The 22,729-nt window shown below is 39.3% G+C and overlaps 2 protein-coding genes across 2 annotated transcripts in view; one reads left to right on the forward strand and one right to left on the reverse strand.

Annotated features, from left to right (window-relative positions):
* COL4A4 (collagen type IV alpha 4 chain) overlaps nt 1-9,659 on the reverse strand; it is a 66,576-nt gene extending 56,917 nt beyond the window's left edge. The window contains exons 1-4 of the mRNA XM_063166831.1: nt 9,568-9,659; nt 4,453-4,642; nt 3,577-3,616; nt 1,662-1,739 (exon numbers count right to left, since the gene is read on the reverse strand). Coding sequence (XP_063022901.1) covers nt 1,662-1,739; nt 3,577-3,616; nt 4,453-4,508 — 174 coding nt within the window. The 5' untranslated portion in view covers nt 4,509-4,642; nt 9,568-9,659. The remainder of the gene's footprint in view (nt 1-1,661; nt 1,740-3,576; nt 3,617-4,452; nt 4,643-9,567) is intronic.
* Nucleotides 9,660-9,829: 170 nt separating this feature from the next.
* Nucleotides 9,830-22,729, forward strand: part of COL4A3 (collagen type IV alpha 3 chain) — a 54,567-nt gene continuing 41,667 nt past the window's right edge. The window contains exons 1-2 of the mRNA XM_063166832.1: nt 9,830-9,910; nt 20,952-21,008. Of these exons, the coding sequence (XP_063022902.1) occupies nt 9,830-9,910; nt 20,952-21,008 (138 nt within the window). The remainder of the gene's footprint in view (nt 9,911-20,951; nt 21,009-22,729) is intronic.

Consider the following 22,729-nt stretch of genomic DNA (forward strand, 5'->3'; position numbering starts at 1 on the left):
ATATTAAATAATCCTATAGAAAATTATTAATTACCATACATTAGGATAGAAAATATGTGCAGTAATCTGTGTGAGGCAGTGTTTAGTAAAGCCATGTTTCATGTGGGGTCTGAAGAGTACTTCTGTTTCTAGTATATTGATTAATATAAATGACTGCATGAAATATAGATTAATATTACATTGGAGGTACTTTATCCATTGTCCATCAGGGTACATGTACCTGCTTATTTCAGAGCTTTTTCAGAAAATGGTACAATTCTCAGACTTACAGTTGCATAACAACACTGAATTAATTTTGAAATGTTTATTACACTGCTATTTGGCACTTAAGTCTAGTTCCTTGGAATTGTTTAGAAAACTAACTGTAAATGCATTAATTGTAGTAGTTTACATGTGATGAGGACAGCCTAGGAAAGAGCTAGAACAACTGCAGGAGGTATTTATTATTTATTGACTGATTATGAGCATGTAATTCAGAACTTCCAGGCAACTCTCTTGTTTGAGAGTTAGTTGTTTTTAAATGGCATTTCAGATCAGGTTTTTGGTATCCAAAACAGTCTGTTCAGTAGTACAGAGAGACACTGCAGAGGTACCAGTCAAAATACTTTTCCTGGGATGCCCTTTTGTTAGCACAGTGTTACAGAGATATACGCATCCTAGGCCTCTATTATGAAAATCCTACAGCATGGGGGACTTTCACATAGACATAATCCTGGAGGATTAGGATAGGATCCAAGGACACCGGGGCAGTGATCATGACACAGCAAAGCATGCAGCTAACTGCAGAAGCACAGGAAGAAAAAGGTGTCTTGCTGTTCTGGCAACTCAGGTTGTACACAAAGAAATGGGGCATGTGGCTCTTCCAAAATTGATCCACCATATTCAACCTTCCTAAACTTAAACATAGTACTTTGGTAGAAACAAATTTCATCACTGATAATTTTTTAGTTGACCACCAATCAGTACATATATACACAAAATTTGTATATATGTATGTTTTTTCCTCACACAATGTTTAAATTATTGGCTATCTCTATATAGAGATGTATTCTGAGAAAGAACAGCCAAGATAAACTAATCATCATGAACGTATTTCAATTAACAACATGCACAGTTACTAATTTTAGCATGTAATGTGAAAATGGCTTAGAGCTGTTTTATAATTATTCACAAAACAAAGAAAATTCAAGGTTTTTTTTAAAGTTAGTGTCTTAAGCGACTAAGATAAAAAGTCTGCTAACGGTTTTGGAGTCACCCAACCCAAATAAGAAATAACTAAGTTCTTATAAAACTAGAGAATGGCATGGACATTCTCTTTCAACCAGCCTCTTAATCGAAGACAAGTATAGATTTCTATACTTTACTGTTATTAGGAATTACATCTGTCTAATTCCTAGACTGATTTCAAAGAATCCTTAATACAAGAAAGGTACCATGATTAGTACAAACTCAATTAGACGCAGATTTCTTTACAATCTTAGGTGTCTTCAGTGACAGCTGTACTTGACACCAGTGACAGGATTATACGGTTTGTCAGATGTGTTTATGTCTGAATATTGGTTTATTGATTTATCAACCATGTTGATTTTCAGGAACAGCAATGTGCACAAAATGAACAGTATTTGCAACAGTAATTATAATTATCACTAATCACAACTTACCCTTGATCCTTTTTCTGGAAAGCACCGACAAACTGAACAATCCTGTCCCCCACATGGATCAATATATGCATATCCTCCCTAAAAATGGAAAGGTTATGGATTTATCAATGCACAGCAGACAACAATTACATCATCAAGTATTGTCAGCTGGACATATTAGCTAATTAGGTGATTTTCAAGGCAAAAGATCTCTCATCAACATAAACATGCTGGCAAGGTAGAAGCAATAAATTAAAGCTTATTACTTGTTTTAGAAGGTGGAAGACCTTAATTACATGTTATGTTACATAACTAAATATTACAGCCAAATATAACTTAGGAAACCAGCTGCACCTGAAATAGATTTTAACAGAACCAGAATTTAATTTGCAATAATGTACAACTTGTAATCCATCACATTATTTTAGGAGATTGTTCAACTACAATGAAATGATAACAGGCAAAACAAGGTGTAGAAGCAAGACATTCACTCAGAGATAAAACCTTGAATTTAATTCTTGTCTATTAAATGAAACTAAGTATATGCATGGTGTAATTATGCATTGCCTACTATTAATTTACTGCTTGTATTAAAAATTTGTTATTTTAAGAGCACAGAAATTATTGCTTTTTCATCAAATTGCAATGAGGAAAAAAAAACTATTCAAGGGGAAATGAAAACACAAATTGTAAGTTCAGTAGATCTTGTGTGTGGTAAATGAACATGATATCGCTGTTCTTTTCTATTTCTCCAAATGTAATAATAAACATACTTCACGTGCACTTATAAACTAAGTTGGAATGTCTACTAAATAGCATTTTTTGAGTAAAATGGTGTAAATTGTCAAAGATAATTTTAAAAGAATTTTAACAAGGAGGTAAAATATTTAAGAATGATGTAGATAAACAAGTAAATGGTGATAAATATTTCCCCAGTGTGGGTTTTCATTATTATCAAGGTCAAGATTGTTTTGTTACTGGTTTTAATACCTAACAGAACACTATAGGCTCATACTTCAATGTTTCAAGGAGAAAACTCTGACAAATATTAGATAAGGAGGAAAAATTCTGTTCTTTCTATCTATACCATTTTTAGAATATCTGGAATTCCCAAGCCTCAGAACAGGAGGCTATGATGGTCTCTCTCACACACTACTTGTCTTTCACACACTGCATTTCCCATGAAATTACTAATCTACTCTGCACTAGTCTCTCACATAGTTGTTAGAATCTTGCCTCTCCTGGAATGTCAATAGAATACAAGCTCCCAGTAACAGAACTATTATCCTTTCTTCTGATTGAACAGTTATTTTTAAAAAAATATTTCCTTCTTCAATAGCTCAAATAAAAAGGGATGAGTCTGGGGACAATAAAAATAAACTTTACAAAAAAAGAGCTTGTAAATATTTGAAAGAATACAATGAGGATGGACTTGAAAGAAGGTGAGGGCATTGCAAACACAAGAGTAATATGAAGGCCAGTACAGATGGAATAATAAAGTAGATATTGAAACTATACTATATGTGAAAATTTGGCTTCAGAGAGATGGGACTGTCCACAGAAGCCAGTTTAAGATCTGGGTTAACATAGAGAGCAGCATGGAAAGCTAGAATTGACACGTGCCATAATGCAGAACCATTAGAGAGACTTTCTGAGGAAGGAGATAGACTCAGTGAACAAGGGAGGGTTTTTTTACATCCAGCTTTCCAAATGCACCTCAAGAAGCCAGAATTAGAATCTAGGAAAATCCAGAGCATAAAATTGCAAATTAGAGAAGCTGAGTAGCAGAAAGGAAAGACAGAACCTCAGAAATACAGAAAGGAACATTACAGTTTTCCCACAGAACTACTGGTCATTTTGGTGCATGTGGTGCTACTTGGTCAAACTCTACCATTCTATCCCTCACATGCCTAAAGTAAATATCAATGTCACTTACCCCATCAATTCCTTGAGTTGAAAAAATAATCAGCATCCACCTGATTTAAAAGAAGAAAACTGAATTAAAACTGGCCTCTGACTTCAAACCTTTACAAAAATTTAGCTGGTAGAAAGTGAGAAGTGATCAAATGCACATGTGATTCAATCCTGTTTGGGGTCACTACATAGTGTTCCTATAAGGGGTGCACACCATCAAGAAATGGCCTCCCATGCTGTAAATATTTTGGATTTGTGGGGCTGAGTACAAACAGATAGGCATGAACAAGACTATGTAAAAGTCATAACTCCCTCTTGTAACCTATTTCCAATCCCACAATTACAAAGGGCCAGAGGGGACCCATTCCAGACAGATTTCTCCATGGACACCATGAGGTGAAGACTGAGTAGAGACTGGAATGATCTGCATCCACCTTGAAATCAGTTAGTTGGTGCTGTTTTCTTTTGCTCAGAGAAAGTAGAGAGGAAAGCCACATTGAGAATAGCCACATGATTCCAGAGCAGCTGTTAGGGAAGCCCAGCTCCATGCCAACATTGCTAGTGATGGCTTGTAAAGTTTACAAAAACAATACTAAAATATAAAGTTAGCCCAAAATTTCTGCAGCAATACAGAAAATAAGCATTCTTTTAAATTATTATTAATGCTAATATTATTTTTACTAAGAACTAGGGGGTCTACTACTTATATGAAAAGATAAATTAGGTACAGCTATAGCATACAGACTTCTGAGTACTATTCTACAGGATACAGTGAAGCCTATTTCAAAATTACTTCAACTTTGTAAATGTCTAGGTATTTGTTATTACTGTTAAATTAATAGCTAAGAATATATCTCAGTGAATCTGGTTAAAAAATGTAGTGATCTGTAAAACTCACCAGGCAGCTGTGATAAGCCACTTAATCCGTTCAAATGAATCCTTTGTTAATGCCATTCCTGCTGATTGAGGATTTGTATATGCAGCACTTCTTTTTTTCTTTAAATGGCAGGTCTTCTCTTTCCTTCTGTTTGTGGATGGTCTATAAACACTGTTCCATACTGGTGTTGTTTTCCCCTCTGAACCTGTTTCTATTAAAATATACATCCAATATACACATGAATAATTACTGGAAAACCAAAAATAAGTCTTAACCATTTGTACATGTTACACTGCACAGCTTTGTGTTGGCACGACATTATATTCTTCCTATTCAGGCCACATTTTATTTTATCAGCAATCCAATTATTTCAAGGGGACTATGATGAAACTGCAGATTCACATAAAAAGGGGTACAAAATTTCAGCCTAGTAAAGATAGTCCTCATTCTGTGTATAAAATAATGAACAAAGAGAATCTCGCATCATTATTTTTTTTAAGTTTTCATAGCCACCATTTCAGTTAAAGTCATTGAGACAAAAGATGAAATACCCACGTACAGTAAAAAAACCTAATGAACTTTAAAAAAAGCCTCAAGAAAGTATTTGTTATAGTTTTAAGACCTGACTGAGCAGCAGCATCTTTTGCAAACTGGGCTGGACCAGTCTGTGCCAGCATCTGAGCAAAGGAAGACCACTCTGAATGCAGAATAAAACATATGCATTTGAGCTAAGAGCTCTACCCATATGCATGGATGGATGACAATCACTGGACATCACCTAGAGTTTTTCACTTTATTTTTAGAACATTTTTTCTACAGTTTTTCCAGGATTTAGGAAGCTAGAAACTCTGTGTGCAGGACTGACCAGAGGCCTCCACAGTCCCACACAGCCAAATTTTGCATACATAATACATAATTTGCATACATAGTGCATCCCTGACCAATTACTTAGGTCCAACAGTTTTATTTGCTGCTCCAACCTTTTTGGAAACTTGAGCTTCAGAAATCCAGAGACAGGGCCGGGTCATGTGCAAACTCCCTTATGCCCCAAATAAAAAAGAAGCTGCAATCCTTTGTAATAAGGCATGTCTGGCAAATGAGTCACACCGAGGGTTATTTCAAACTGAGGGTTTAAGGGCTGGGCTTCTCCCAGGTTAGCACAGGTTATCACAGGCTTCTGCTTTTTAGCACTCTAGTATTCCAAATGTGGGAAACAATTTTGAGGAAACTGAACACTGACTGGTGTGAATTGACAGGGGCTTTGCTTCCTTTGGAGAAGTTTCCTGAGCAGAGAGTAAGGACATGAAGTGCAGTAAACTGGCTGCTCTCTGATAGCTGTTCAGGCAGCAGCCATGTGTTTGTTAAACACGTGAGGGTACAGTTCCTGAAACATTACTGTTTTGCTTTCTATTATTTGATAGTGTGGCATCTTTCTAACCAGAACTAATCTATAAATAATATTGACTCCTGTGTGTGTGCACAGTATATCCAAATCCCACAGTACTAAGGGGAGACATTGGAAGTTGCTGTGCCCTGACTGATGAATAAATAGCCTAAAGGCAGCCAGTCCAAGCTGCAAGATCACTCTTTATATGCATTGTACAGTACTCCATTCATCTGTCAAATTCTTACAGTCTTGCTGTGCCCCAGTTCCCCATCTGTAAGAAAAGAAAAAAATAACATCTCTAATAAAAAAATAATATTCCAACCGCATTCCTACCTCACTGGTTTTTTACATTAGTAAGATAAACAATATAAGCAAAATTGTGAGGCAATAAAATATTGCAGGGACTGATAGCCTCAAATGGAAAATCCAAGTCATAAAGTGTTGAGACTTTGCAGAAATGTATTCCTTTTGCCCACTATCCATCTCATTATTTAATTATACAAACAGCTTCTGAAAATTAAGAAGAAAATAAAAAAGAAAATTATATTTGGTACATTTGCTTTGTATTAGCAGCGAAACTTTTATTTTCAAATTAAAATCCATTTTGATCCAACCCATTGACACAGTTTGAAGTAATACTTAATGCATGAGTGGAAGACTTGCAACCCTCTGCTTGTTATTTTGTCATGGCTATCTAAACCCCATCATTTTCCGAACAAGTTGAATTGTTCAGTAGCTAATACAATAACAGAAAGAATACAAGGTTTTGTTTAGATTGATGTGTCAAATTGATCTCATTTTTTATGTTTTTGAAGCAATCACAACAGTTACCTCAATAAAATATCCCCAGGATAGCACACTCACTGCCACCAAAGGAATAGATTTCACATGACATCACCAAGCCTCACCTCAGAAAAGAGAAGGGGAAAAGCTGGCAGTATAACATAATCTAGATGTTTACTTTCTAGACAGGAATCAAGAAGCAAGACAACTTCATTCTCAGTAACTCTGCTAAAGAACTGAATGAGCCATAGTTTGAGGCAAACACACAGCTACAGTTATTGAGGTAAAAAGAATTAGAGCAGTCCTAACTGTATTTTCATTGCATCCAAAGGAAGCAACGTCGTGTGCAACAATACCACACAAGTTACAAAGTAAGGATTCAGAAGCTGTGAAATGAAAAATGGGGTTGTGTGTTCAGTTTTAATGTGGTTCTTTTATGCATATAATTAGGACATCATTTGACGTCTGTGAACATATATGCTGTTTTCCATAGGACTTCTGCCTCGTTTGTGACGGACATTTTCAGTACTCTCTCCATCCTTTCCAATAAGTCCTGTTTTTTCATTTACAGTGTTCTATAAAACTTTGCACTTTATACTAAATACAACTTTAATGTTTCCCACAAAAATGTTCCCAAAAATAGTATTATCCTTTCTTTGCCATAGAGAACCAAAGAAACAAAACCAAAGTTAAAGTAATTAAGTATCAGTTACTGTAGAAAAAGACAAACTTCAATTAGATGCATCTTTCAATTGCTTTCTAGAATTAAGGTTGTACTCCTGTGTTCATGTACTGGTGCTTTTGTTGGATTTTTGTAAAGTACCTCTACAGGCACCTGCAGGTATACGTTTTGGCACAACTGATCATAAGCTGGACAGCTGTTCAGACATACAAGATTGCCTGAGTTTGTAGCTGTTGGATAATTTCATGGATTACAGCAGTATCAGCAACACTGTGCATCAAGGTTCCACAGGCTTTTTGTGGATGGACACTGCCCACGATGGCAGTGCTGAGCAGTGGGAGAACATCAGTGGCTGATCTTACCTGTGCAGCAGCTCAGTGCTCCTTTGGAGTCATGGATCTGACATAGAGACTCACATAAAGGCCTGTATGCTTCTATGTGACAATCTTAGAGTGCAACATCACTTGCTGTTTCTTAACTATAAACAGACAAAACTCCCATTCAGCTGAGCCACTTAGCAGCCAGCTGCTCAAGGTCAGTGAAGGAGGTGGTTCTGCAAGTGAAGAGGATTCTTTTAAAATATTTTGATACAGCCTTATTGATACATCTCCCTTGTTAGCACTTTCACATTTTTGCTTTGAGCTTGCTGACTTTTTTTTTTTTTTTTAATTCCCACACGGGGTTTTCATCATTTGAAAATTGACTTAGTATGTCTTTATTATAGCAGTGTTTCATTCACTCAGTCTTCTGCATGAGTTCCTTCCCTGCCCCTAACAGTGGTCTGCCTGCTTTCGTCTGTTTCTTCCAATAACTCACTGGCATAGTATTCAACAGCTCTTCTTTTGAGTACTGTCTTCTTTACAGTGAGATCTGGGGCATTTTGCATTGAAATTGTCATCATTTCAGAGGACTGATCACTCTCTTCCACTGTAGTCTCATTTGCTCTGACTTCATTGTCTCATAGACAGCTTATGCACCTTTTGTTTTCACTTTTGTATAAATAAGTGTCTACTACCTTCTCTCTAACACCAGTACTTCTCATGTTAAATTCCAGCAGTGGATACTATTTCTTCTACATGGTCACCACCAATCTGGCCTGAAACCAGAGGAATTCTTTCCTTTTCTCTCCATACCTCGCTGTCTATACCAGCATGCTCTCACAGATATTGGATATTTTAGAGTCAAGTCATTTAACCATGTTGCTATGTACAAGATCTTTGGTTCTGAAGATGATGCTCACCTCCTCCTGAAGCATGTTCTTACTGGCACTACCAAACTTTTTGGAAAAGTCACTTCTGCTAACCAGCTTTCACAGCAGTTTTCATTAGAGGTTGAGTATGGTCTACTGAGCAGAGATTCAGCTCTACTCTTGTGCCTGTCAGAGAAGCTGTTTTACAAAGCTCTCTGGCTAGCTTTCTGCTCACAAAAGCCTTTACCTTTGTATTTCATTAATACTCCTAAATTTATACACATCTAATATATAGTTGCTTTTGCTGTATCACTTTTAGTGCAAATAAAAGCTGTAACATGGGATTTCCTGTATTAGCATCCATGAACACTACAGAGAAGATAAGGCTGCTGTGGCTGGCACTGCCAGCATGCTTTCTAAGTTTGCACCTTCTCAAAACAGCACTGTATTTGGTGAAAGGTTACCTTGAGCATGCAGTACTTCTGTCAATAACATAAATGTGACAAACATTACACATTGCCGACACTTCACAAATCACAATTCTGTTCGCAAAAGCTTTTTATCATATTAGGTGGAAACCTTGAGGAGAAACATTTCTCGCTGCTTTCCATTTATGCGGTGGGGCAGCATTTTGCTCCCTCTGGGAATTTCCTCTGTCTCATAAAGAAAACACTCGGGGGAGCGGAAAGCGCGGCTGAAGGAGCTCCGGTCCGCGCCCGGGAGCGCCCCGGCAGCGGCGGGATGGCGCTGGGAGCCCCGGCTGCTGCTGCTGCCGCTTTCCCGGTACCGCCTCGCTGTCGGCCGCTCTCACCGTGCCCTCCTCCCCGCCGGGACCCAGAGCCGTCCCCGCTCCGGGGAGCGCACCCCGTGCCTCGTTCGGGCGGCGCCCGGGGCTGGCCCCGGCCCCGCTCCCGCCGCCGTTCGGGGCTCCCACCACCTGCGCCCTGACAGCGGCGCGGGCGGGGGACGGAGCCAGCCGGCAACCCGGACACCTCCCGCTGTCCCGGGACGGGACTGCCCCTCAGCGCGCTGCCCAGCCCCGTCCCGAGGAGAGCCAGGTGCTCCCGCCCGGGGCTGCCCGTCCGCGGCGCTCACCTCAGCTCTCAGGCGGGAAAGCCCCCGACACCTCGCTCACTCCATGCCCGCTGAGGACGGACGGGCGGGCGGCGGCTGCCAGCGCTGCCCAAGGCACGCGGGGGGAGATGAGGGGGTGGACGAGAGGGGTGGCCGGGGCGGGGCCGCGACCCGGGAGCGCCGAGGCGGGTGCGGAGGAACCCTCAGGCCAAAACCGCGGGAGGGCAGGAGGGGGGCAGAGTGGAAGCGCCCCGGGACGCCGCGCAGGCAGCGCCGAGGGGGGATGGCCGGCGGGGGCTGCCCCGGCCGCCTGGCGCCGGTGCTGCTGCTCGCCCTGCTCTGGCCGGGCCGCGCCGCGGCGGAGGTGAGTGAGCGCCGGGACGGGGCGGCGGCGCCCTGGGACGCAGCGGGCTCGGCCCCGCGCTCCCCGCTGCCGCCGCGCTGCGTTGGCCGCTGGTGGGGAAGGAAAGGCGAATGCGGGTGTTTCAAGTGATGCACCGCGTGTGCACGGCCGCGCAGGGCGAGGGGAGGCGAGGTGAAGTGAGGTGAGGCGCATCTCGCCAGCTGCGGGGCACCGCTACCGGACCCCTCTCCGGGCGGGGATGAGGGCGGGAGAGAAGGCCGTGTACGGGGCACCGCGTCCCCGCTGGCCTCAGGAGCTCCCCGCCCTTCCAGCTGAGGGGACGGCACGGGGTGGATGGGGGCTCCGTCCCGTCCCCAGCCCGGGAAGCGGCTCCGGAGGCCCGGCCTGCGGGCACGGGGGATGCCGTGAGGGACTGGACGGCCAGGATGGAGCCCTGAGGGAGAGGATGGCCCTGAGCAAACGCCCCCGGATCGGCACTTACTGTCTGGACCACCTGTGCCTCCTTCATGACAAAATCATTTAAGAGACTTGTCTTTCATGCGTAATGACAAGCGTCCATCACCGTTTGGTCAGTAAATTCTCCTAGATCATGTTGTAGTCTTTTTTGTGCCTTTCTCCAGTGTCTGGTTATAACATGTGGATTGTACATTCGCGGCTGGGAGAAGAGCGGGCAGCTGTGAGGGCACACGGCTCGGTGTAGCTCTCAATACTTCTGGCAGTTCCAAACAGAAAACTGCCGGTCTCGGTCAATTTCTAGCAGACATCAAACACATGAAACTGACAGTTTTAAAATTTCTGATAAACCTAAAGCACGTGAAACTGACAGGTTTAGTAAATTTCAAGTTCTTTCTCCCATAATAGTCAACAATCTTAATTTTTCCTTGTATGAGTAGGTATGAGTAAAGCTCTAACACCATACATGAAAATTTTTACTGCCTCTGAAAATATTTTGAAGTTCACCTTTAGAAGGAGAAAATGTGGTCTTGTACTTTGCTGTTGCTAAAGCGCAGCCACATTCTACTACAATTATCTGAAGCAGTCTAATCAGTAATAATGTTTCTTCTAAACTCCTGCAGCTCTTTCACTCTCCCATTCTGGGTAGAGTGTCTGGAAACAGCATAAGCTCCTCATCCAATATGCTGGGTTTTTTCATGGCACTCTAACTCCACTGGCAGTCAAGTTCAGTGATTTAACAAAGATTTAATTGTTTTATTTTTAATGGAATTAAAATACCTCTTAGTTCTTATGTAGAACAGAGTTACCAGATCTATTTGCAAAGTATGTGTTTTCTGCAGAGTTCCTTCAGGCTCCATCCAGATCGGGATGTGGAAGATGTGGAAAATTAACAGCTCACGACCTGTCTCTCTCTTCTGCCCAGTTTGCTGGTTTTTGTTCCTTTCTCCTGTTCCTCTGCTGATACCTGCCATCCATTGCCCTTGTTGCTCTGAAGAGGTGGATATCATCATGTGGGTTTCTGGATGGCTTTTAGCAAGCACAGGCTGTGTTCCAGGAATGCCCCCCCTCTCCCACAACATACACACACACACTTTTTCTAAGCCTCTCTTCTGGCAGTTTTATCTAAACTCCTAATTAAATATTAGTGGCTGCTGTAATTGACATGAGGTAATTGATGAATAAATCATTGCATATTGGCTAAACTGTTCATTGCAAAGAAATAGTATAGTTAGTGTTCTAAAATCATGCTACACTTTCATATGAAAATAAATTGATGTTTGATCAGCAAGCAATACTTCTGCTGTTTGCATCAATTTAAAAATGTTTCAACATAAAAAAATTTAGGTGTAGTTTATTCCTGAAGACAGGTAATAAAATCAGTCATTTGTGACTGCTGCTGTTTATACAGCAAATTTTAGTCTTTGCAGCTCTTCACAGAGTCCAGACTTCTCTGCCCTTAGGAGGCTGAACTTTCTGGCACCTGCTAGGGAGTATTATTGTCTGCATTCTTGGCCACTGGCATGCTCTAATCACATCTTCTGAAAACTCAGCAGAAGTAGCATCTTCCCATGTCAAAGGCCTTTCAGCTTCTTTGATCAGCTTCTTTCTTCTTCCTTGACTTCAAACAGTGGTGTTATAATTATTCTGATTTTTCTGCTGTTCATTTATATATTTTAGAATCATCACTATAATATGTTTTCACAGGACACAAGATTCTTCCTATTCTTCATCTTTTTTTCTTTCAGAACAAAATGGATTTGCTTTTTCATTGCTTCATTTTGTCTAACAGCACTTGGAAGTGATAGTGTCTTGGTGTAAATGTACAACTCGATTAATTCCCTTAAGAGTGTCCTGTCTTTTGATACCATTTATGTACTTCTCTTACATCTTCAAATTAAGTACTAATCTAAAAATATTCCCTGAAATTTTGATGTTCCAAGCGACATGTTTTTCAGTTTTTCCTAATGGGAAAAATACCTTGGTCAAGTTTATTAGTGCTCAATTGATCTTGTGGCATTGATCATTTCTGTGATGCCATCATGTTAGTATTTTACAGAACAAGATAGAGACAGTTTCTACTTCAGCAAGATGACTTGCTTGCAAGTTAGCTGCACCTCGTCTTACTACCACTTTTTAATTTGTATTGTAAATACTGTTGCAATGTTTGTTAGCTCACAGGATTAAATTATGTTGTTATGTTTTTGCCTGCATCGTGACATTTGATTTTTCTCATCATGCATTGGAGGCAAAGGAGGGGACATAACAACCTTGGTGACTTTAAGATCTGAGAAATCTGTTGTGCATTCTCTTCCTCACTCATATTGTTTGTGACTAATGCAAGTGTTCATATTTCACAACTAATTTCATTTCTCCCAAATGTTAGAATTTGCATGCAAGTACTTAAAATGAATCTTCTTTGCTTCCTAATAGCAGTATTTTTTCCCCTAATTATATGTAACCTCTCCTGCTGTCACAAGTAGATCTTAACACATGGCTCTGGAAGGGAAAAATGATGTTCTGCTTCAGCCCATGGCCATCTCCAAGGCTGGTAGGAATGGCATGCAGGCTTTTTTTGACCAGCAATCAGTGTTGGAGGCACCAAGTGTCCTGGTGAGAATGTTCCTTGTCTGACAGCCTTTGGAGGCACCCAGGTTCTTTGTTGCACAAGCAGCTGAGAAGGGAAATGTGCACCTGAATATACAAGAGAGTTCACAGAGCATGTTAGAAAAACAAGTCCTTTGTGAAGTGCCCTCTTTGATTTGGTTAATGTGATCCCAGCTCCAAAGTCAAGGAGGGTGTTACTCTGAGAACTGGGTCCAACTTCTGCTAGACTCTTCTGCTCCTGATTGCCTCTACTTTTTTTGTAATTCAGTCACCACCTCCACAGCGAAACAGCCCAATGTCACAGCACTGCAGAGCAAGGCTTTTTCTACCAGGCCAAGAGAGGCAGCATAGATTGGCAGAGTTACCTAAATGTCTGTGCATCAAAATTGATGGATTTCTGCTCGTTAGCAGCACGTTGCTCTGATGGCCAAGAAATGTGAAGTGTGCCTGTGTGTGTGCTGCATCTTACAGCTGAAAGATGAACCTGCTTAGATGCCCTAAGTAAACACCTGTAAAAGTTGAACTGTTGACACTTGCTGCCTTTTCTAGAAAACCTACAAGACAAATACACATTTAAGCAAATGTCTATAATTCAAGTTATTTTGCTGGCTGAATAATACCATTAAAATTCTTAGAGTAGGCAGGTTCTTTCTTCACTGCTTTGCATTTCATAGAGATTTCTGTATCTTCTCCATTTTATTTATGATCTGTGCTAGCAGTGTCTTCTGCAATACCTAGAGCTGACTTGACATAACAGATCTTTGAAACAAAATACTTTGCTATTAAGTGTGACCAGTATGGGATGTCCGGTCATCTGTTTTACTGTCACATTCTCACCTTACTGCCTAACAAAGTAACACTAGAAGTATGTTGGCATGGATTACAGGAGCCTAGGAGGAAGGTGAAATCCAAAAAGACTTTTTCCTTAACTGTTTGCAGCCTCAGTCTCTCACAGTCACACTGAAAAAGTTCCATTTTGTCACACCTAATATATTTTCAGTTCCATTTTCATTGTCTTACCCATTTTGTGACAGGGTAAGAGTCTCACAGGTTTACAGGTTTTCCATTTTGCCTGGCTTATTGAAGACCTTTTAACTCAGGCTTTGTCCTGCATTTTTCCACAGGCTATTTTGGAGGAAGCTGCAGGAAGAAGTGACCTTTATTTTTTTTAAATCTGTGAAATCACAGAGCCTTTCAAATAAGGAAAAACCAAAGCGTGTGCAATAAGCCTTCTCTGAACAAGCTACTGTTGCTTTCATTGCTACTTGCATCACTAAACAGAAGATGCACACCAGGAATTTTATGAATATACAAATATACAGGCCTGAGGAGATGAAAATTTTAGTGAATATCATTCCCACACTTAACAGCTGGGAAGAAATACAAAATGTGTGAGTTAATGATAACCATATTGTGGTAGGTAAGCAAAAATTCACTAGTTAAATGGTGTGTATTCTTTGTTATTAGATTGCTCTTTTAAGATGATTGTTAGGAAGGAAGAACACGGATGAATAAGCTGATTAAACACCCTTAAGAGTTTGCTACACAAAACAAAATTGTGTGGCCTGAATTGCTTAGTCTTTTTTTCCTTGGGGAAAAGAAAATATTTATTTCTGTTGTCCCCATGTCCTCTTCAAGGTCAGGAGAAGAAACCAACCCCAGAGATGGAGCTTTTGGCTCCATCTTCGTAGATTTTATACATCTGAATATATCAGGAACAGTTTGGTACTATTTCTGATAGTCCTTATCACATCAACTTCAACCCTAGTGTGATGATTTGTAGAGTAAGGTATGGGTCATTATAAACATAAATGTAAATATATTCTATGGTTTAGAAGGACAAGCATCATTCTTTTTGTCTAAGAGAAAGAATTTCTGTATCTTTATAGACCAAAATTTACACACATTATAGACCATAATTTACACACACACATCCTCCCCAAAACAGGAGATTTGAGAGCCTCAACATAGAGCCTTTCAAAACTGCACACAACATACCAGCTCTACTTGTATAGATACTGACTAATTTTATGCAATGTCTACAATATAGACCTTAGTGGCCATTGCTACAGAGCTCACAAATCATTTGAGTTTGTGAAAACTCAGTGTGTTTGGTTTGTTCTGCATTAAAACATTTTATCTGTTCTATCCTAAGGCAATGATGAAGACATGGGCAAAGTGAAGATTGCTAAGCCCTACTGTTCTCACACTTCCTCACTGATAATGAGCTGGAGAGAAGGGAGAAGCTCAGTAGAATTAATTGTGCTGTATCTGCTTGCAGAAGGGTATGGTTGGCACCATGGCAGTTGCATGTGAAACACACTCCCATTGACACAGTGGTGTGTTTTCCTGGATGAACAATTATGTTACAGTGGTCTCTTGGAACTTTTGTACAAACAGGCTTATTCACAGAACAACAACAACAAAAAAAAAGATAGGCTGTACAGTAAGTATATCAACAAAAAAAGAAGCAAGAGATATTAGAAATTCTCTGAAAATTTTGTTTTCATCTGACTTATACTATTTAACCTGAGGTTTATGTTACTGAGTTTTTATTGTGGTAAGTGTGGATACTTATGAGAGGTTTGTCTAACACTACAAAACTCTTGTTATGCAAAGTTCTTAAACAACAGGGTTTTGCTATAAAAAGTAAGAGATTTTTTTCAAAGTTCTTTCCATCTCTGAAGTGAAAAAAAAGGGACTCATACACCTGTTCCCCTTGGCATAATGGAAAGTTGTTTAAATGTTCACATACAGAAGCTTCTTCCATTTCTCTCTACGTGTCATTTAGCTTAGTTAGTTTGAAATACCATTATAAATATATCTTTATATTACATGAATGAGCAATCCCTCTTAAAAGACCTCATACCAGATTAAAATTAAGGATTTAAAGTAAGGAGATTCTTACCAAGTTCAGATAAAAATGTGTGTTAACATCATGTGACCATGACCAATGTATCTGTAAATTAAACACAAAGTCCTGCTTCTGTGAAGTGTTATATTTTCCTATGACCACAAATGTTTAGGACTTCTCTCCTGCACCTCACACTGAAAGCAGCACATACCCAGTAATACAAGGCCTGTGTCACCAACAAGGCATTTTGATTCAATAGCTATTCCCTGAGCAGGGTTCCCATTACAGGTGCTTATTGGAGCTTATTCAACAGCTGAGCTGCCTGCAGCATAGCAGTTGTCTCCTGCTGTGTCTTTTAGATCCAGGCTCTCTGTGTTGGGTGCTATTAGTTAAGTTACAGGTGTATTTCTTTATGATGGAAAGTCTGAATGAAATAATTTTCATCCTGTGCTGGGTATTCAACTGGTGAGCAAAATGCTGTGAATTGTGATAGCATACATGGCTGTTAACAGGAGTCTTCTAAGGTAGGAATGTCTGGCTGCCTTCCAGTTCACAAGTGACTACACAATGTTTCAGGGTTTGGGAACTGACATATTTTCCTTCATCTCATCATCTCCTATTTCTGCTCTATGTTGTCTATACTTATTGAAGGCTTAATAATTTGGTTTTGTTGTACTGGTCCAGCAATCACTAAAAAAACACAAAGTTCTTCGTGGTCTTTGATAATTTTAATGAATTCATGTTTGATGCTTAGAATGCATGAAAAACTTTTAGTATACAGATTCTAATTGTGAGACTGGTATTTTGTTTTGACAGCAGTGTTTGGGAGTGAGGGGACCTCATTCTCCAGGACCTTGCACGCTCCATGGTGATTTGCAGTTGTGCAACATGAGGAATATGCTGCCAGGGTCACGTATCCACCTTGTCTAGCTAGAATTCCTGACTGTGCTAATCTAGATAAGTGTCTTAATACAGGTGTATCAGAAGAAAAAGATTTTCTTTATACAGCTTTTCTCACAGTGGGAACCTTTTTTCTGTAAAGCTCTGCCCTCAGATCCTCTGGTGCAGGTTAGGATAAAAATTCAAAACTGTAATTGTATCCAAGCTAGAAACTCTAGCTACCACCATCATGTGCTTCAGAAAGTACAACATTTAACATATGTGCAGCATACCTACCCCAACACAAATCTGCAGTGTGAATAAATGGTAGAGCAAAACTTTCCCCTTCTTGTAATCACAATGTATTACTCCCACCTTTATTAGATGCAACACAAAACAGGTAGTAGAGAATGAGTGAAATGGGCCTTTTGAAGATTTAAGCACTGTATTAACATCAACTGTTGGAGCAGGGTTATTCTATGTGCTCAGTTGTGATTTATAGACACAGCTGGGATGTGTAAAGTGATTGCTCTGCACTGAGACAGCCCAGGAAGAATTCAAAAATCTCCATGTGTCAGCAGCCCTTGAAAATTCACAATCAAGACTTAAAGGAGCTGGCTCACTGATACAAAATTTTTAATAAGTATTTAAGAGAAATTACAGAAAACTTGAAATTAGCTGGTAAGTTACTTCCACTTAGGACCACTGTGATGACATGCATGTTTTCAGGCTGCTCAGGATATCATTAATGAGCAGAAAGATGGAAAAGAATTAAAAAGTGGCATCACAGAAAAATAGATATTATCCAGTAAGTCTTGTTCCACATAGTGATAGAGTTCTAATTTAGTGAATCTTTAAGTTAGGAGATAAAGACCTAATGGCAGAGTAGGTGAGATGCTAATAAGTATCAAGTTTAAATGAAAAATTAGTTTTTTAAAAATAAGTCAGATCTGCAGTTAGAGCAACCAGTAAAGGAAAGCAACAGCTCCATCACCCATTTGAGAGCCACCTGGGCTATTTTTACTGTCCACAGTAATTAATGGATATCACCTGCACTTCTTTTAATTCATTTTAAAATACCTTATGTTGCACAGTCATCTTTCATTTATGTTAACCAGGATTTACTTCAGGCATCAGTGGAGTTCACCCATGAAATTAAAGACCAGTCAGGCCAAAAGTGCAAACTTAAGCCCCACTTCAGCCACTTTACTATATTCCTACACATTAAAATTAATTTCATCTCAGCTTTCATCTCAAGATCTTTATTACTCATCCTGTGTGCTCTTGGTCTGAAATATACTTAAAGAATATGGTGCTTGTTTCCTGCAGCAACACATTCTGCTGCCTCTCTGTCCTGGATGCAGTATTTTTAATACAAATATATATTTTGAAATTGTAGCTGAGTTACCCTGATCTTCTCTGGATCTGAAAAAACAAAGACACTGACAGTTCTGTCATTGTATATATCATTCAAAAAAATAGATCAGTGGAGAAATACAGGATCATCCTCACTTTGGCTCTGTTCCTCTGTGCTCCACCTTCCTGCCTTTAAACCATTCCTGGTAGGACTGTGCTGCCCCACCAGTGTGAGTGACAGCACTCAGCCTGTGCTAGGGACAGAATAGGAAGGCTGCCATTGCTTGCTCCTTACATTAAGACTTTGTCACATCCTTTGGCATATTCATGTTTGATAACATGTCTAAATACACTCTCTGACATTCTGCCTGTAACCAGTGCTGCTGGCAAGGTGCTGAGCACTGTATAAGATTCTCTCCAAATTAAGTTGCCGCCACTGCAGTGGCTGGAGTAGCAGTGCCATGCTCAATCTACATTAGCCTTTGCATGGGTGACACTACAATCTGTAGTATGTTATTTCTTTCTTCTTTCTGTGTCACTTCTTAGAAGAATTATGTGAAGGAGAGGACTGGAATACTTTCTAAGCAGTTGGTTAAGTTACTGTCTGAATCAGGAGCAGGAAGAGGCCAGAGCCCCATAGAATCCAGCCCCATAGAGTAGGAAGGGCAATTCAGTGTTACAGATAAGGATGCACCCACTGAACAGAACATTCACCAGTGCAGTAAATGTGCCTCAGCATGTACTACTGGAATCATATATCTGTTTAATATAGCACTGTAACTATCCCTAAAAACACTTTGGAGAGGAGCTCCTCTGTAAATTACTCCAAGTGCTGTGGGGATTTAATTTTGGTTCATTGGTGAATTGATTTGATTTGGTAATCATATAATGATCTGGCTGTATCCTTTCACCTAGATTTTAGATCAAAAATATTCTTCATCTAAATATTTGAAAGAAATGTAAATTATTACAATGAAAATCACAAAACCAAAAAACATGCAGTAAACCTGTGGCTTTGGTTAATACACTTATTTATATAGATGTTATTGTGAGAATTTTGAATAAACTGTTAATACCTAATATTTAGTTTCCTTATCTTATAACCTGGAAACATCATATTGGGTTTTTATGATCCTTTGATAAAGGAGCTGCAGGCATCTTGGAAGGATGTGAAAGCATCCTGCAGTATAAGTGAGCAATGATTTTTTGGTTCAAAGCTCCTGTGCAGAAGGCGTAATCTTATCTTACATAAAAAATCATATGCCAAAACATTTAGTATTATCCAGCTAACTGACTGTGTAATGTTAAATCATTGGTCTTTTCAGTTTAGTTTAGAGTGATATGTGTACACAAAAAGACTTAAATAGATCTGAAAGCTTACTAATGGCAAATTAAACACACTCTAAGCATTCTGACTTCTTGAAGAGCAAAGGCTCTCTTTCTTTCAATTGTTTATTAACTTAGATTAATTGTATAGTGTCATAATTTTCTACATGTTCATGCATTTCTCTTCACATTGGATCATCTTTGATTATAAGATAAAAGGATTTGTTCTGTATCTGTACACATCAAATCTTCTGCAGATTATACCTGTTATGGGAGAGTAATTTCATTTTTGGATTTCTCTACATGTACTGAAAACTGTGCTTTGCATACAGATGCTGGAAAGATCTGCTTCTAGTTTGCTTTCACAGGCAGGAATAAGGTACAACTCCATGAAGGTCTGTAGAATTATAATGGTATATATCTGTGTATACATCTTACCTGGAGCAACTGCCCTTTTTGTATTGCTTAGCAGACCTCTACCAATAATCAGTTTTGAAAAGAATGCTTTGGGATGCAAAGTACTGTCATCGAATAAGGAACAAGAAAATCAATTGTCTTATAAACTATCCCAAATTTATTTTGAGATATACATCACTTTATTCTCTTGTATTAATGCTTAAAGTCTTAAAATATCTGTCATATAACTGACTTGATGAATTTAGATTATCCAGTACCAGACAGACTGATCTCACCAAGGGAAACTCAGGGTTTGTTGTTAATTCTGTTGTTGTTAATTCTGTTTGTTGTTAATTCTGCACTAGTTCTTATTCTTGTATCCCTGGTGATATAATCATATTGATTAATATAATAGTAAAGGTAGCATAGTTAGGTGCTTACTGTTTCACATGATACCTTTGTTTTCCAAATTCCTGATGCAGTACCACTTGAATTCTAGCTGTCAGATCAGCTGTAAGAGTGAGTTTTCTTTAAGTATGACAAAGAATTAACTACTTAATGTTTGCATTTCTTTAGGAATCTAGCTTGAAACATCAAGTAGCCGCCTATTGATCTGTCTATAAATCAGAGGCAGACACAATAATTTCTTGAGGATTTGCCTTTCATAGACAACTGATTTTAATTTCTGCTTTCTTTTGTAAATTAATGTTTAAGTATCTGTTCGCTGGAGGAATGCTCCCTGAAGCTGTTTTTAAATTGATGGATGACATCATCTCCCCTAAGTTCAGCCACCTTAAAGACAAGCAGCAACTGTCAGGAATTGTCAAGTCCATACAGAGCAGCAGCTACTTGCAGCATCTTTGCTCCATCATAAAAGAAACATAAAAGTTACAAATTTTAAACACTGTGACTGTTGTAATGTGAGAAACTGTAGGGGGTAGTTAATTCTGTCTGCAAGATCTCACTAGTGCTCTTATTTGTCTCAACAGACTGTACAGAGGAATAATGAGCTCCTTGCCACTGTTGTGAATTGCCTCTTCACAAACGTTTTTTATAAGCTGTATTATTTGTGAAATAATTACTAAAACCACTGAGATCTTACTTGCCTCTCTCCAAACAACTCCATGAGAAAAAGAATTGTATTATAACGTTTGTATTTTTGTTTTTCAGAACTGTGTATGCAAAGGTAAAAGTCCCTGCTTTTGTGATAGCACAAAAGGTAGTAAGGTAAGAACAGATACATTTTCCTTTTTGAATATTAGCTTATATACTTGGAAATTGTTGGTAGATTACTTCAGTTGATACAGTGTGTGAATTTAGTTCATGATGGTATTTGGCCAATAGAGTCTACAGAGAATGATTACCTTACAAAGTTCTGTTAACTTTGGGGAAACAGTTTAACCAAGCCTTTTCAACTGAATTTTTTTTTCTGCATTATTATGTTTACAGCGCTGTGTGATGTTTGGACTGCAGCAGAACAACTGCCCAAAACCACCAGGTCTCTTTCACTAACCCCTAACAAATACCATTACCTTGGCAGCTGCTCTCCTGTTATAAATTTCATGATGCCATCAGGAATCTCATGCTCAGTGCTTCCCTCTGTCCATCTCTGCACCGTGCCCACCCCCCTTTGCCAGTTCCTGAAGGAAAGTTGCACACTCTGGCATCAAACAGATAAACTTCTTGCACATCAAGCAGGGCATGAGTTTCTGGGTCCTAATCACAAACACCTTGCCAGCACTGAAGGAGCAGCAAATCCATCCGCAGTAACAGATCCACAGCTCTGCCTGTTGCCAATAGCAGCTTGGCAGAGGCTCTGAGTGGCTTTTAGAAAAACCTAAATTACACAAATGCCAAAAATTCTTTGGAACTCCTGCTCACAGTTGGAAGAACAACTGATTCACAAATGAAAGGGGCATTATTGAAGAAGTCATGGTTGCAAATTAGGTGAGCCATGAACACAGGAGTTGCCATACTTAACCTTATCAACAGATTTCAGACATCTATAAAGATCTAGGACTATGGTTAGTCCCACTGATTGGTCCCATCTGCTTTTATGAAGTTGGAGAAAATTTATCTGGAAGTAAATATGCTCATTATTAAAATATATATTATAAGTGGGAAAGGAGAATACTAATATTTTTAGTAAAATCTCCCTGTTTATTTTTCATATTACTAGTTGGTCTAACCTGACTTTGTCCTAAACAGTGAAATTGAAACCAGTTGAAAACCTAGAAAAAAATAAGCTGCCCACTAAAAGAGAAATTTTAATAAGAATGGACACCCAAAACTTGTCTTTATCAGTTCTGTGGAAAATAACTGAGCAATTTGTGGCTAAGAGTAAATAATTGTTTAGACTGATGAAGTTTTACATGCAGAAAATCAGGATAATGGCATTAATCAATATGTTTTGGTCATTATTCAGTGTTTAGAGTTCTCCAACCTGAAAATCCTCAGATCTTGTTGATCTGCTAAGAAGAAAGTGTAGCTAAAATTGCCTTTTCTGTAGAGAGGGCAGTGAAGCTGTCAGGAGAGCTCTGGATTCCGCAGCTCCGTGTGGCTCTTGGCACGGGCAGGCAGGTGGAGTTTGGTTTTCCTGGGAGCTGGCACCGAACCCCCTCCAGCGGCTCATCCTGGGATAGCAGCCATCCTCCTACCTTGGGATGCTGCTACAGAACAAACAACAGAAATAAACTATTTTTATAAAAAGCTATGCCGATTTATTATATAGATCTCACACACTCTTTATAATTCAATTCTTATTTTATATGTGTCAAAGTATTATGAGATTACATTCTGTCTTGAGAGATACAAATATATAAAATTACTATTTTTAAAATTTTTATTTCATTCAGAAGCTATTTAAAATCTGGTGAGTTTGTGGACTTTTGAGGAGTGAGAATTGGTGCAGGGAAAAGCCAGAGTATTCTGGCTTCCCAGAGACATCT

This window comes from Melospiza melodia, chromosome 12, assembly GCF_035770615.1.
Source record: "Melospiza melodia melodia isolate bMelMel2 chromosome 12, bMelMel2.pri, whole genome shotgun sequence".
NCBI classification, from domain to species: Eukaryota; Metazoa; Chordata; class Aves; order Passeriformes; family Passerellidae; genus Melospiza; species Melospiza melodia.